This window comes from Scyliorhinus torazame, chromosome 2 (assembly GCF_047496885.1).
Source record: "Scyliorhinus torazame isolate Kashiwa2021f chromosome 2, sScyTor2.1, whole genome shotgun sequence".
Lineage (NCBI taxonomy): Eukaryota > Metazoa > Chordata > Chondrichthyes > Carcharhiniformes > Scyliorhinidae > Scyliorhinus > Scyliorhinus torazame.
Window position 1 is genome coordinate 173,363,190 of NC_092708.1, and position 14,154 is coordinate 173,377,343.

Below are 14,154 nucleotides of genomic sequence, written 5' to 3' on the forward strand. Positions count from 1 at the left end.
AAGCAGCTGTTACTACATTTGTCTTTTGCTGACCCATATCCTTCATTGGCTCATATTGAGTGGAATCTTCCCAGTCCGGCCAAAGTGGGTTTGAAGTAGGCGCCGGGAGCAAACTGTACATGACGACGTTGGATCAGTGGGCCAAAAATGCATTTGAGTCTCTAGGGCCAGTAAAGTGCAAAATGCCTGGCAGTGGCAGGTAGCAAATACTTAATAATGAAGGGCGTATTGAGGAGAATTGAGACTTGAGCGTATCTGGTGGACAGTTAGCTTAGCTATTATCATGCGATCTAGCTGGACTGCTTCAAGGACTGAAAAGATTCACTGTCTCTATCCAATAGTTCAGAATCAACCTGGTGTGTAAAGATAATTGCTGGGTTCTGTTGTAAGATTGTTTGGTCAATATCTCACTGGGAGGTCTTATTGAATATTAAGTGCTTGTTGATGCATCTTCCCTACTAGATGCTGTCCTCATGCTGGCTCCTATTACTCTAATACTGGACTCCGAGTCTACGATCAAATGTCTCTACATCATAATGTGGATGGCATTGCTCCCTGGTACATTAACCCATGCTATGCTGAATACCATGATGTAATACCTCCCCCAAGTATATATCCGAACCTATTTACAGTACAATCATTCTTTACATGCTACCCTCTCTCAGCACTGAATTTGTTTCCTCACCAAGTCCTGATTCCTCCGTGCTGTCCTTCAAGCTTACAGTTTTGCTTTTGCTAATTGTTTCAGAGAGCGTCATTTTGTTTGAAGAGTATCGCAGCAGGCAGGAAAATGGTGTGGAAGCTGCCAGCTCCAAGGGCAGCTTCTTCTGCTGTATTGTTAGAGACTTAGTAAATAAGAACGTGAAGGGGTGGGTCCCATAGTTCCTCACCAGCAATGTAGCTTTTAAAAGATCGAGGTGCCCTTTAAAAAATTAAAAAATATAATTTGCCCCTCCGGAACGCCCCACCACCCCTCCGTCACTGAATGCCCACCCATGCAACCCCCTTCACTCGCCCCACGAAGTTCAATGCCAGGGGGATAGTGCCAGGGTACTGCCCGGGCATGACCCTTCTCCCCCCCTGTGGAATGTACTAACCTGTTGAATTCCCGCCAGCATAAACTGAGTTTTGGGACACCCATGGGATTTCTTGCTCTCGCCGCCTATCCCGACACCCAAACATGGGAGCGAAAATCCGCCACTGAGACTCCTCATACTCCTTTGTGAGAACATCTACTTTCTCTTACAATTATTCAACTTTTTCTTGACAATCTAGGTTCTTGAATTTGATTTCAGTGATTTCATTTGTCAACAACGGAATGATTCTCAGTAAATTTGATGCATCCAGTGCTTTTCCATCTAGTTTCTTGATCGTCAGCATCGTATTTATATTTTCCAAACTTATTTTAGTCTTTTTTCTCCATCTGTAGCAGAGCTTTGTCCTTGTTCTTCATTTTGGTTTCACTGTTGGCCAGGTCTGTCTCCGACGAAGTCTTAACTTGTTCAGTTCTGTAATTGTGCCTGTCATGGCTAAAGTATGTATTCGCAGCTTGGAAAGTTTTATGGCTTTTCCTTTCAATGTCACCTCCTCCATTCAGCTGATACTTCAGCTCTTCTGTCCCTTTCTTGTACCCCTTGACTTCCTCCTGGAACAGTGAACATTGTTGAGTTTTCTCCACCAACTGGTTCTTCATTTCATTCAGAGTGACATTAAATTTATTTTGCTTTCCTTCATAATTTTCCAGAGGAATAAACTTTGACCTTGGGAATCCCTATAGTGAGTGAAGGTCCTTCAAAAAATTTTGCCTTTTTTTGTGAAGCTGAAGTGCTTCATTTTGAGTTTTCTTGTAATTCAGCTGTCTCCTCAGCATTCTTTTGCTGTTCCTCCATTCTGTTGTTCGAGACAGTCTTAATTTCTTCATGAAGCGTTATGTACTCGTTTTGCATTTGATCTTGAAGGAATATTATCTGTTCTTTCAACTGTTGATTTTCTTGGTGACCTCTTAACTCACACTGTGCTCCAGTGCATTGCTTCCTCACTACTGATAGTTTCAACACGTTTTTTTCTAAAGTAGTATTTAACGTTTTTTTAACCCCTCATGTTTTTTCAGGGGCATATATTAATTCTTCAAAGTGTTTTGCAAGGTAACAATTTCCTTGAATACATCTTATGCCTGATGTTCGTGTCTGCTGTACTTCTGATTGAGCTCTGCCAACTGCCTCTTCAATATGCCAACAATTGGAATTCAGAGCTGTTATTGCTTCTTTGTGCTTTACTGGAGATACATACTGAGTCTTCGCATGATTCAGATTTTTGCTTATAGCATTCTTCGCAACATTCAACCCTTCTGTTTCTTTCACAACCTCAGATACCTCAGAAATGTGTTTGTTCCAACCTTGAACAGTTTGGTTCATTGAAGACTTTAGTTTATCATACATTTGGGCAGCACGGTCGCACAGTGGTTAGCACTGTTGCCTCACAGCACCAGGGACTCTGGTTCAATTTGGGCCTTGGGTGACTGTGCGGAGATTGCACATTGTGGTTTTCTTGGGTACTGTCTCCCCGTGCCTGGGTGGGCTTCCTCCAGGTGCTCTGGTTTCCTCCTATAGTCCAAAAAAGTGCAGGTTTTGCAGATTGGCCATGTTAAATTACCCTTTAGTGTCCAAGGATATGCAGGTTAGGTGGGATTATGGGGGTTGCAGAGGGTGGGGGCGTGGGCCATCGTAGGATGCTCTTTCAAAGGGTCAGTGCAGGCCTAATGGACTCCTTCTGGACTGTAGGGATTCTCAAAGGTACATACTCTGTTTAAATCTTGAGTTTCAAGTCTTCCAATTCAGCTTCAATACAAACATTTTCCTGTGAAATAGCTTCATTTTCTTTTTTTCAGGTTCCGTTTCTTTTAGTTTACAGCAGATAATGGGCTGGATTCTCCGTTTATGTGCCAGCTGAAATGGAGAAATCACAGGCGTTTTATGACGCCAAATCGGCGCCGAACTCTCACCAATTCCTGGACCAGTGAGGGGCTAGCAGTGGCTCCAGCACTGAAAATGGCCAGAGAATGACCGGTCCGTAGCCGCGCATGCACACGACAATGACATGCAGCGGTTGCGCCGTACAACATGGTGCCGGCCGTACACGGATCCGACCCGCCAATTGCGACCCCACAGGTCACCCCCTGGCCACCCCCCACCAGTCCCCTAAGCACCCCCCCGGCCAGTGGCACGGATCCCGACCAAGTGTGGCGGCACTGGACACAGTCCGCAGCCGCCATGCCGGGTTCCAGACTGCTCAGACCACACGTGAACCATGCGGTCGGAGCTCAACCCATTGGGAGTGGAGCATCGCGGGAGGGCCTGCCAACGGCGCTGTAACGGCGTGCGCACGCAATGCGATGATGCCATTTCAGAGGGGGCGGAGACTCGAAAAACTGTGTCAAACCAGCCCCGATTTGGTCATCAGAAAGGATTCTCCACCTGATCACCGGCGTTGCAATGGTGTGCGCGATGATGCCATTTCAGAGGGGGCGGAGACTCGAAAAACGACGTCAAAATGGTGCTGTCCCCGATTTGGCCATTCTCCGCCCGATCGCCGATTACGATTTGTAATGATTCCTTCGTTCATACCGTCTGCTCACTCTGCACTGCTGCCTGCTATTGTACTTTACTTAATATGTCAGCATTTTTGTAAAGCTCCATATCGAAGCCTTTAAGCTGCTTCTCAGTCTCTTCTTCCCTCTGCACTAAACACTTCCGGGTGTGCACTTTAGCTGCCCTGACATGGTCTGCTACCACTTTGTGGTTTTCTTGGGTACTGACTCCCTTGCCTTGGGTCTCCTTGCCCTATTGATCCTTTATTCGGCTGTTCTATTCCTTTTTTTAAGGTCTGCGCTCTCCACAGCTTTACAGTTTAAAATATTTATCAATGGCTTTTAATATCTCACCAAATGTGGCTGAGGGTTAATCTATATATTGCCTTCTGACTACTTCATCAACAATTACTTCAAACAAGTATAAAATGTATTAAATTGGACTTCCTCTCATTTCCTTCTTAATCCCATTGTACTCTGGTATCTTGAAGATTTTCCTCTCCCAAGATGCCAATTTTGCATCTGATTGGCTCTTGTATCACTCCCATTTGGTCTGGTAATGTTGATGTCCTGTGCATGGTTACATTTGAATTCAGGTGAGTACAGTTTTAAATGCTATTCCATTTTTAAAGATGGTGCAGCAATAACATTTTGTTTCACTTCTTCTCGCATGTCTCGTTTTGGCAGACCCCTACTGCAATTGTGGTCCCGACTCCTTTAGGATTTATTTCCGACAATGACTTATTAAATCAACAATTTGGTGCCTTCCGTATGATATAGAAGGATTTTTAGATATATAATAATCATTTGCCAGTTTTGGAAAAGGTTGTGAAATCTTCTGCATCTTTCTTTTCTTTTAAATGAGCCCAGCTGTCACATGGTATGGCACCAATTCTGAACCCAAAGAGAAAATGCTGGAAGATCTCAGCAAGTCTGGCAGCATCTGTAGGGAGAGAAAAGAGCTAACGTTTCGAGTCCGATGACTCTTTGTCCACTCTTTTACATCAGACTCGAAACGTTAGCTCTTTTCTCTCCCTACAGATGCTGCCAGACTTGCTGAGATTTTCCTGCATTTTCTCTTTCGTTTCAGATTCCAGTATCCACAGTAATTTGCTTTAATTCTGAACCCAGGCTGGCTGCAGGAATTTCAGATACGGGCTGCTCTGACTTACTGTTAAAGCACTTTTAAAAATAGTTCTGGCTTAGAACTGAATTTTTGCTCACTCCTTGTAGGTTATTTAACTCTGCAAATGTTGGATACTTACTATGGACCTCCATGAGACTTGTTCAAATCCTTAGCTTCTCTTCTGCCTTCCAGCTTCCTTTTCTCCTTTTGAAATTTTGCTCAGCCTTTTGTGATCTGGGTACATTCCACGACTCTGTGTTTGATCAGGTCTGCAGTGGAGCTGATTTTAGGTGATCCCTTTGGTTTAGACAGATTTCTCACAGGTCAGACTGCAGTTTCTTTACTTTCTCGATGCTTTAAGATTCTGGGATATTTCTCCAGCTTCTTGGAGGTTATTGTTACGTTCTGGTGCTTAGCCGGTAGGAATCATGCACAAGAGGATGTCTAGATCTTGACTAGTTAAATGTGTATTATTAAATTACGTGGGTTAGATAAACATCAGAGAAACTACTAACTATAATAAATTATGCAAAAGCTACTACAAATATGACTATTCACTACGACGACCATCTCCAGACTCCCTGAGGTAGCAGCGTCTCATGGTTGTTTTCTACTGCCACCTGCTGGTTGGAGGTCGTATACATTACTATTTCTATGATTGCTTGTGTATATCATCACTGTTATGGGTTCATCCTTTGCTACCACCATGTTGTAAGGCTGCTTGTTCAGTGTCTCACTAAGAGGCTTGTGTGGTTGAACAAAGTGTTTATCGGTAACACAAAACTATATGCACCTCCAGGGTATAGTGCTGATTCAGCACTGTTCCCATGCTGGCTTTTTCTGGACTCTACTTAGTCTACTTGATCATGTGATTCCCTACATCATAATATGGGTGATATGTCTCCAGTCCCACACACTTGCTATGCCAAACACCCTTAAACTATAGCTTTTTTCTTCTACCACCAATCATGTTCCCAAACTCCTGCGACCAATCTTAACCTCCAACTAATACATGGTCTTCTTCTTCCTCATTATGAGTAATATTATCTATTCAGCTGCTTCTCTTGCTTCATCTTGTTCACAAGTCAACTTCCCTTCAGACTCCCTCCTTCTCTAATACTGATTTGCTACTCACTAATTGCTCTACGTTTTTCCTGCTAAATTTGTGTGGGAACATCTATTCCGATTCTCATTAGGTTTTATTTTAATGTAATTCATTGTAAAGTAATACTGCATTAACTATTGATCAGAATGAGACAAAGACCAATTATTACAAAAACTAATAACGTTGCAATATAAATTTAAAGTTATATTATGTGACAGAAGAAAATTGTTCAGAATTCTGGGAACCATGATAACCTAGCAACAATTAGGTGAATTCAATCATAAATTAAATGAAAAGGTGCAACAACCATAAATCAAATCTGACTTTCTTGTCATGCAATTCTTTAGTTGCCATGGTTTCTGTGTTATGTTCAGACAGTCTGATCCTTGAGTGTGTGCGTCTGGTAGCAGATAGCTGGAATTTCATTGCAAATGGACTCCAAACTCCTTAGCAGTAGAATCATTTGTAAACCTGACAGCCATTACAAAAAGATCAAATTTAAGACAGGCAGTTTACTTGTACAGTGGTTAAGTCTGTTTAAAAATGGCAAACACAAGGTAAAAAAACCCAGACACCTTGTTTCACGAAAAGTATAATATAAATCAAATGAATATAATGAAAATAAAATATTAAAATGCATTTTTGCCACCAAATGGTCAAAACCTGAAATGTCTGATACAATATCAGCAGCACCAAAACATTTCTTCCATGATTTTTTCAGTACAGAGTAATAGTACCATGTAACAATGAAGTCCAGGTTTGAAAATATTTTTAGAATGTAAATATTTGAAGATATAGGGCGTCATTCTCCGCCGGCGGGAGTCTCCGTTTTGCCGGCGCCCGGGGGTTTCCCGACGGCGTGGGGCTGCCCCACAATGGGAAACCCCATTGACCGGCCGGTGTTACGGAGACTCCCGCCGGCCGGTCGGCGCAGAAATGTGGCGGGGCGGGTAGGAGAATTTCGCCCATAGTTTTTTTAAAAAGAACACAAATATTCATGATTGAACAATGTAGATTGCAGTGTTTTCCTTGCTTTACCCGAAGAAGCCAGATGGAAGCACCAGTGTTTTGGCTCAGAAACATTGGGCGCGATTCTCCACTCCCGCGCCAGTTGGGAGAATCGCCTGGGCCGCCAAAATTTCCAGGGACGCCGGTCCGACGCCCACCCGCGATTCTCCCAAGCGGCAGGAACGGCCCGGTCGAGTTTCGCGGGCCGGAGAATCGCCGGAGACACCCAAGATGGCGATTCTCCAGCATCCCCGCTATTCTCAGGCCCGGATGGGCCGAGCGGCCAGGCCAAAACGGCGGGTTCCCCCCGGCGCCGTCCACACCTGGCCGCTGCCGTCGTGAGCGGTGCGTGAACGCTGGGGGTCGGCCTGCGGGGGGGGGGCGAGGGGGGATCCTGCACCGGGGAGTACCTCAAATGTGGGGTGGCCCGCGATCGGTGCCCACCGATCGTCGGGCCGTCCTCTCTGAAGGAGGACCTCCTTCCTTCCGTGGCCCCGCAAGATCCGTCCGCCATCTTCTTGCGGGGCGGTTTTAGAGAGGATGGCAACCACGCATGCGTGGGTTGGCGCCGGCCAACCCGCGCATGCGCGGATGACGCCCGTTATGCGGCGCCGGCCGCGTCATCTATGCGGCGCCGCCTTTACGCGGGCGACAAGGTCTGGCGCGTGTAGATGACGCGGCCCCGATCCTGGCCCATTGTCAGGGCCTGAATCGGTCAGGACCGGGGCCGTTTCGCGCCGTCGTGAACCTCGACGGCGTTCATGACGGCGCGGCCACTTCGCACGGGAGTGGAGAATCCCGCCCATTATCTGTTGCACATACCTTGGTAGATTAAGTAAGCTGGGGAATTTACAACCATGCAAATCCGAGAAGACTTGTTGGAATGAACAGAATCAAAAGACCAAATGGCCTATTCTTGTTAGTGCGTTTATTTTTTTTCTCATCGTAAGTGTTATCAGAACTTTAAATGCGCAAAGTATTAATCTAATATTTTTAAATAAAAGTACCACAACTTTACGTCACTAAAGAGAATGGAAGAGCATGTCATATTGCAGCAGTGTCAACCTATTCTGACATTTCCACAGAGCATCTTTTTTGCCATTCTGAACGAAAATTATGTTGAATTGTGCTGTGGGTGTGCAACCACTAGGAATAGTTTAGAGACTGCCAAAATCATTTTACTTGGAACTTGCAGGGAAAGCAAATTTTCTTCCCATCTGTCTGGGTGTCATTTTAAACTCTGATTCCAGATCTGATGGAACAAGCCAGATTTTCACCATCTTTTCTTACATTTTTATTACTGTTTGATGAATTCACAGGAAATGTATCACTAAGATATAATCAAAAGACATTCATCACCCAAAGATCTCATTTAGTTCTGGCCTTCCTTGCCTGTTGTCACATCAACTTCCTTAAATAAACTAAATAAGTAGCAAAAATTAAAGGAAAGCTGGAAACAGAGGTTCCTTAATTAAAATGCTGTTGGTATTTTTGATCATATTTTATATTAAGATCACTTTTCAAGAACATTATTTTAAAGAGAAATACCTAGAATAAAAAGACGCGACCAATTATAGAATCATAGAATAGTATAGCAAGGAAGAAGAATATTCAGCTATTCAGTGTTCATTGAATTCTACAACAAGCAAACCATTTAAGTTCAACTCCTTGGATCAATCCCCATATCCCTTCAGGTATTTACCCAATACCCTTTTGAAAGCTACTAGTGAATCTGCTTCCACCACCCTATCAGGCATTGCATTCCAAATCCTAACCACTTTTTATGCAAAGATTTTCTGCATATTGCCTCTGGTTATTTTGCCACTGAATTTGAATGTGTGCCTTCAGCCATGAAAATGTGTTTATGTTTATTTAGGCCCCACCCCCCTCAAAGGCAGATCAAGTGAAAAAAAACAATTGAAGTGCCATAGAATGGCACATCTGCATCGCTCCTTGTGCCAGTGGGAATCACTCTGGTTTCGGCTGCCCCAGAAGTTTATCACCATCCTCCACCTGCCCTGCGATGACATGCAAGCTGTGACCCTGACCACCGGATCCACCACAGACCCAATTCACATTCGGACTCTGATCAAGCAAGGCTGTGACATTACACTGACGCTTTTGTCTGTCTACCTTGTTGCAATGCTCTATTTCGCCCTCAGAAAGCTCCCCACTGCAGTGGAGCTAAACTACAAAACAAACAGGAATCTGTTCCATCTCCACTGCCTGCAGGTCAGATACAAGGTTTTCCACCCTATAAAACCATAAGAAATAGGAACAGGAGTAGGCCATATAGCCCTTTGAGCCTGCTCCGCCATTTAATACGATTAAGGCTGATCTAACATTCACCAGGTCCACTTTCCTGCCTTATCTCCGTAGTCCTTAATTACCCTACTGATTAAAAACCTATCAATCTCAGCCTTGAAAATATACAAGGACTTCACAGCTTCCAGTGGTAAAAGAATTCCAAATATTTGCCACTCTTCCTCAAATCCATTTTAAATGAGCTCCCCTTATTCTGTGACTCTGTCCTTTGGTCCTACAGGTCCTACTCTCTCCCATGTGTGGAAACATCCTCCCAACATTTACCCTGTCTAACCCCCCTAAGAATCTTAGATGTTTCAATCATATCACCTCTCATTCTTTTGAACTCCAAGGAGTACAGACCCAACCTGTTTATTCTTTCCTCATATGTAGTCCCTCCACACGTGGGATCATGCTAGTTAATCTCCTCTGTACTACCTCCAGTGATAATATAGATTTCCTTAAATAAGGGGGCCAAAACTGTATGCAATATTCCAAATATGGCCTCACTAGTATGTTGTACAGTGCAGCAGCACCTCTTTGCTTTTATTATTCAGCCCGCTTGAAATCAAAGCCAGCATTCCATTTGCCATCCCTATTACCTTCTGCGCCTGTCTGCTAGCTCTCTGGGTTTCATAAACAAGGACCTCAAGGGCCTTTGTGCAACAGCTCTCTGCAGTCTCTCTTCAGTTAAAAAATAATCTGTCTTCTTATTCTTTCTTCCAAAGTTAACAATCTTATATTTTCTCGCATCAAATTTAATTTGCCAGTTTTCTGCCTACTCAACCTATCAATATCTCTCTGTAAACTATTTAATTCTCCTTACAATCTGTTTTCCCTCCTACCTTTATATCATTCACAAATTTGGCCACAGTACACTCTGTTCCTTCCTCTAAATCATTAATATATGTTGTGAATAGCAGTGGTCCAGCACTGATCCCTGTGGCACTCAACTGGTTACTGCTCCCCAACCTGAAAAAGACCCCTTTATCACTACTTGCTGCTTCCTGTTAGTTAGCCAATTTCTCTCCACCTAACTATTATTCCTATTTCTAACTGTCCCTTCCAAGCCTCTGTATACATTTTTGTATTTTGGGGGAAAAAGGCTTCTATTTATATCGCACTTTTCATTTCATACCGTACAGTCAATGAAGTACTTTTTGGAATACTGCCAATGTTTTATTGTACTAAGCACAGCAGCCAAAATGCTCACAGTAAACTATCACAAACAGTAGTGTCATAATGTCCAGGTCACCTCTCTGTGTGATGTTGATTGTGGGATAAATATTCACCAAACAATGGGATCAGTATTCACCAGGTCAGCATTTGTCTGCACTTTTCAATATAGTGCAATGGAATCTTCTACATCCATCAGAAAAAGCAGCTAGAGCTTTGGTTTAACATCGCATCTGAAAAATGGCATCTCCCACAGTGCACCATTCCCTCAATACTGCACCAGAATGTCAACCAAGATGTTGTGCCCATGCTCTGGAATGGAAGTTGGACCAATATAGGAAATGCAAAACAGCAGCTTGAACTTGTCAGTAATAAAATAATGTTCTAGTTCCTGGACTTGGTTAAAAGTTTCACAGATTACGTATTAATGTGACAGTTATTTTGAATATGATTGTAAACCGTTTTCTCTCACTCATTATGTTTTCACAAAATACAAACTTTCTGTTACAGAACTTCAATAACAATACCACTGAGTCAAAGGTCTCGGTATGCCACCTATTTTGATGTTGCAGTATTGCGCTGTCTACTGCAGCCCCACTGGTCCGAAGAAGGTATCCACTGGGCACTGATGTATTATTTACAAAGACTTCGACAGATTCTGGAGGAGAAGCCTGATCGACCTTCTGAACCTGAAATAACCCAATTACCCAGACCACGCAGTAGCTCCATGGTAGCCGCAGCTCCTTCACTGGTTAACACCCATAAAACACAGGTATGAAAAGATTAAGTTCAGGTCTTTTCTTTATAATGATTTGCATTCACATCAAGGTTATTGTGTGACAAAGAATAATTTTGTGAAATACAATGATACAAGAAATTTATATCACTGAGTTAAAAAGATGAAGAAATATTTCAATCTTTCAGGTTGTGGCAAAATAATTACTGATTCAATCTGAAGTAACTATGCACAAGAATAGCGATAGCACATATACACACATTTTGATTTACCACAATGCAACCAGTTAAAACATATCTCCTGTGCAGCATGTAGTGCTAAATATTCAGGCCTTCCCATTGGCAGCATCTTTCGTCGCCCCCCCCCCCCCAATGGCAAACCGCCTCTGCCACTGGAAAATCATGCCCGTAGTATTTATGTATGGCAAGAAGTGACATGAACTTTAAATTCATTTAACATCAAAATTTCTTTTTTTTAAATTTAGAGTACCCAATTAATTTTTCCCCAATTCATTTATTCCAATTAAGGGGCAATTTAAAGTGGCCAATCCCCGCACATCTTTGGGTTGTGGGAGCTAAACCCAAGCAAACACGAACCTGGGACCTCAGCTCCATGAGGCAGCAATGATAATCACTGCGCCACCGTGCTGCCGATATATTAACATTTCTTTTCGATTTCTTTGCATTCTTAGACCAGTTCCACTGAGGTTCAAATTAATTTTAGAAAAGGCTTGCTGGATTGAATAGAGAACTCCATCAAGTGTACAGGAAATCTATTTTCCCTTTTGAGGAGAATAGCACCATGATAGGTATATTGGGCGCAATTCTCCCATCGGGAGACTAAGTCCCGGCACCGGAGTGAAAATCGGAGTGTTTCACTCCGACGTCAGAGGCCGCTCCCAACCCCCTATTCTCCCGTCCCCGGGGGGCTAGGAGCGGCGCCGCGTCATTTACGCGCGCCGGGCCTTGCCGCCGCGTAAAAGCGGCGCCGCATAAATGACGCGGCCGGCGCCGCGTAAATGATGCGGCCGGCGCCGCGTAAATGACGTCATCTGCTCATGCGCAGGGTGACCGGCGGCAACCCGCGGCCGCCCCGCAAGAAGATGTCAGATGGATCTTGCGGGGCGGCAGAGGAAAGGAGGTCCTCCTTCAGAGAGGCCGGCCCGCCGATCGGTGGGCACCAATCGCGGGCCAGACCCCTTTTGAGTCCCCCCCCCGGTGCAGGAACCCCCCTCCCCCCCATAGGCCCCCCCCCAGCGTTCCCGCGCTGTTCCCGCCGGCAGTGACCAGGTGTGGACGGCGCCGGTGGGAACCTGTCGTGTTGGGCAGGCCGCCTGGCCCATGCGGGCTGGAGAATCGCTGCTCGCCCGTTACAAACGGTTTAGGGGGTGTGGGAGAATCGCGTGCGGGTGCCGGGGAGGCGTGGCGGGACTCACGCGGTGCCCCGGCGATTCTCCCACCCGTCGTGGGGGGGGAGAATTACGCCCATTGTGCATGGGTTCCACTCCTGCAGGATCATATGTATAAGTAATGATTCATTTCGCATCTTTCCTGACTTTTTCCACTTTCTAGTTCTGTGCTCACCTGAAGGCAACAATTCATAACCCTGTGGTTCTACATGTTAGGATACGGGACCCCAACCTTTGTTAGGATTCTGTATGAGAATCCAAAACGTTTTATTTTCAATTTGTAAAACTGTGAGGAAAGATCCTTCACCACAGGAGTGATGATTCTGACCAATGGGCATCTTTTATGTTGAAACAAACTTTAATTTAAACACAGAATTAACCACATTAATATCAAAGAAATAACTTTACAATTAACAGTTAAACAATTCTTAAATAAAAGGAAAAACTTTAACTTACTATCTACACCTGCCATTAATTTGAATTAAGCAACATGTTGCAGTTCAAATGCCATTTATAAATAAGTTAGTAAAACGGATTACTTGAAGACCTTTGGAGAGAGAGAGATCCTTTTTAAGAACAGATCCATTACACATCTGTATTGTCAGAATCTTCTGCTCAACCTAACAGCATTTGACAAAACTCCAAACTACAGACCGACCTGGCTCCTCCCATGAATTACATTAGCTGTATCTCACTAAGATGTCCCATCATGCGCTTAGCTAGGACTCAGTAAAAGCTCTCATAAATTATCTATTTTCCAGAAATCAAAACAATATCCCATTAGCCATTTCTGTGTAAACAGGAAGAGTTCAAATCAATTGTTACCTTACCCTTTATGACTCATTAATTACAGCTTTAGTAGTCACGCTGCTGTATGTATTTTAAACCAGGGTTTTTAATAATGTGTAAAATGCTCCGTCTTGCGCTACTGGTAGTGGAGTTACCGATGAGGCAGAGAATCCAGTGTCATGAAGAAAATGTCGATCTGTTTCTGATGCTCTAGCACCCATCCTGACATTGGGATTGAGGTTCATGCCCCGCACTAACAGAAGGATGCAAATAGCTCATTAACGCTAACCTGGCAGAAGGGCATCTGCGGGGAGCCGAGGAGGTGAGTAGCCATTTTCGCTCACAGGCAATGCGCCCGGAGAAACTGGGCTTGCTGCCTCTGTGCTCGGAAGGGGGTGGGGGTGGTAACCAGGGGTGGGGGGTCCACCCTCTGCTGAGATGGTCCACCATGGAGGGGATCCGAGTTAGAGGGAGGGGTTGCTGTGCTGGAGGAGCAACCGAACGCCGATCCGCCATGCCAATCCCTGGATCGTATGTACCTGCTCCGGGGGCAACCCTTGTCCCTACCTATATGCCCCACCAACCACCCATAATCTTCACTGACCGCGGAGGCCTCTGGATGTACGGCTGAAGGCTATTGCTAACAGGGAATTGGCAATTGTAGTTAAGTGAGCACTTCACAAAACGCAAGTAGATTTCTGTGGGTGGGTGTGCCTGTTAGCATGTGGGAGTTATTGCCTAGCATCCCAAGCAGACCGTGATGCCTGGTCACTCTGCCTGAACACTGTGGGAGGCAATATCACACACACAGCAGCCAAAATCCGAACACCCAGGGAATGGGCCCCCGCCCCGTGGGCATGTACTGGCCAAAAGGTGGGTGCGTACAACGGAGAGGGGACCAGCGTCCGGTCCAGGT

The 14,154-nt window shown here is 44.6% G+C and overlaps 1 protein-coding gene across 5 annotated transcripts in view; it reads left to right on the forward strand.

Annotated features, from left to right (window-relative positions):
* Window positions 1-14,154, forward strand: part of unc80 (unc-80 homolog (C. elegans)) — a 599,468-nt gene that overhangs the window by 100,007 nt on the left and 485,307 nt on the right. For all 5 annotated transcript variants that reach the window (XM_072480367.1, XM_072480341.1, XM_072480351.1 and 2 more), the window contains exon 8: window positions 10,816-11,077. In XM_072480367.1, coding sequence (XP_072336468.1) covers window positions 10,816-11,077 — 262 coding nt within the window. The remainder of the gene's footprint in view (window positions 1-10,815; window positions 11,078-14,154) is intronic.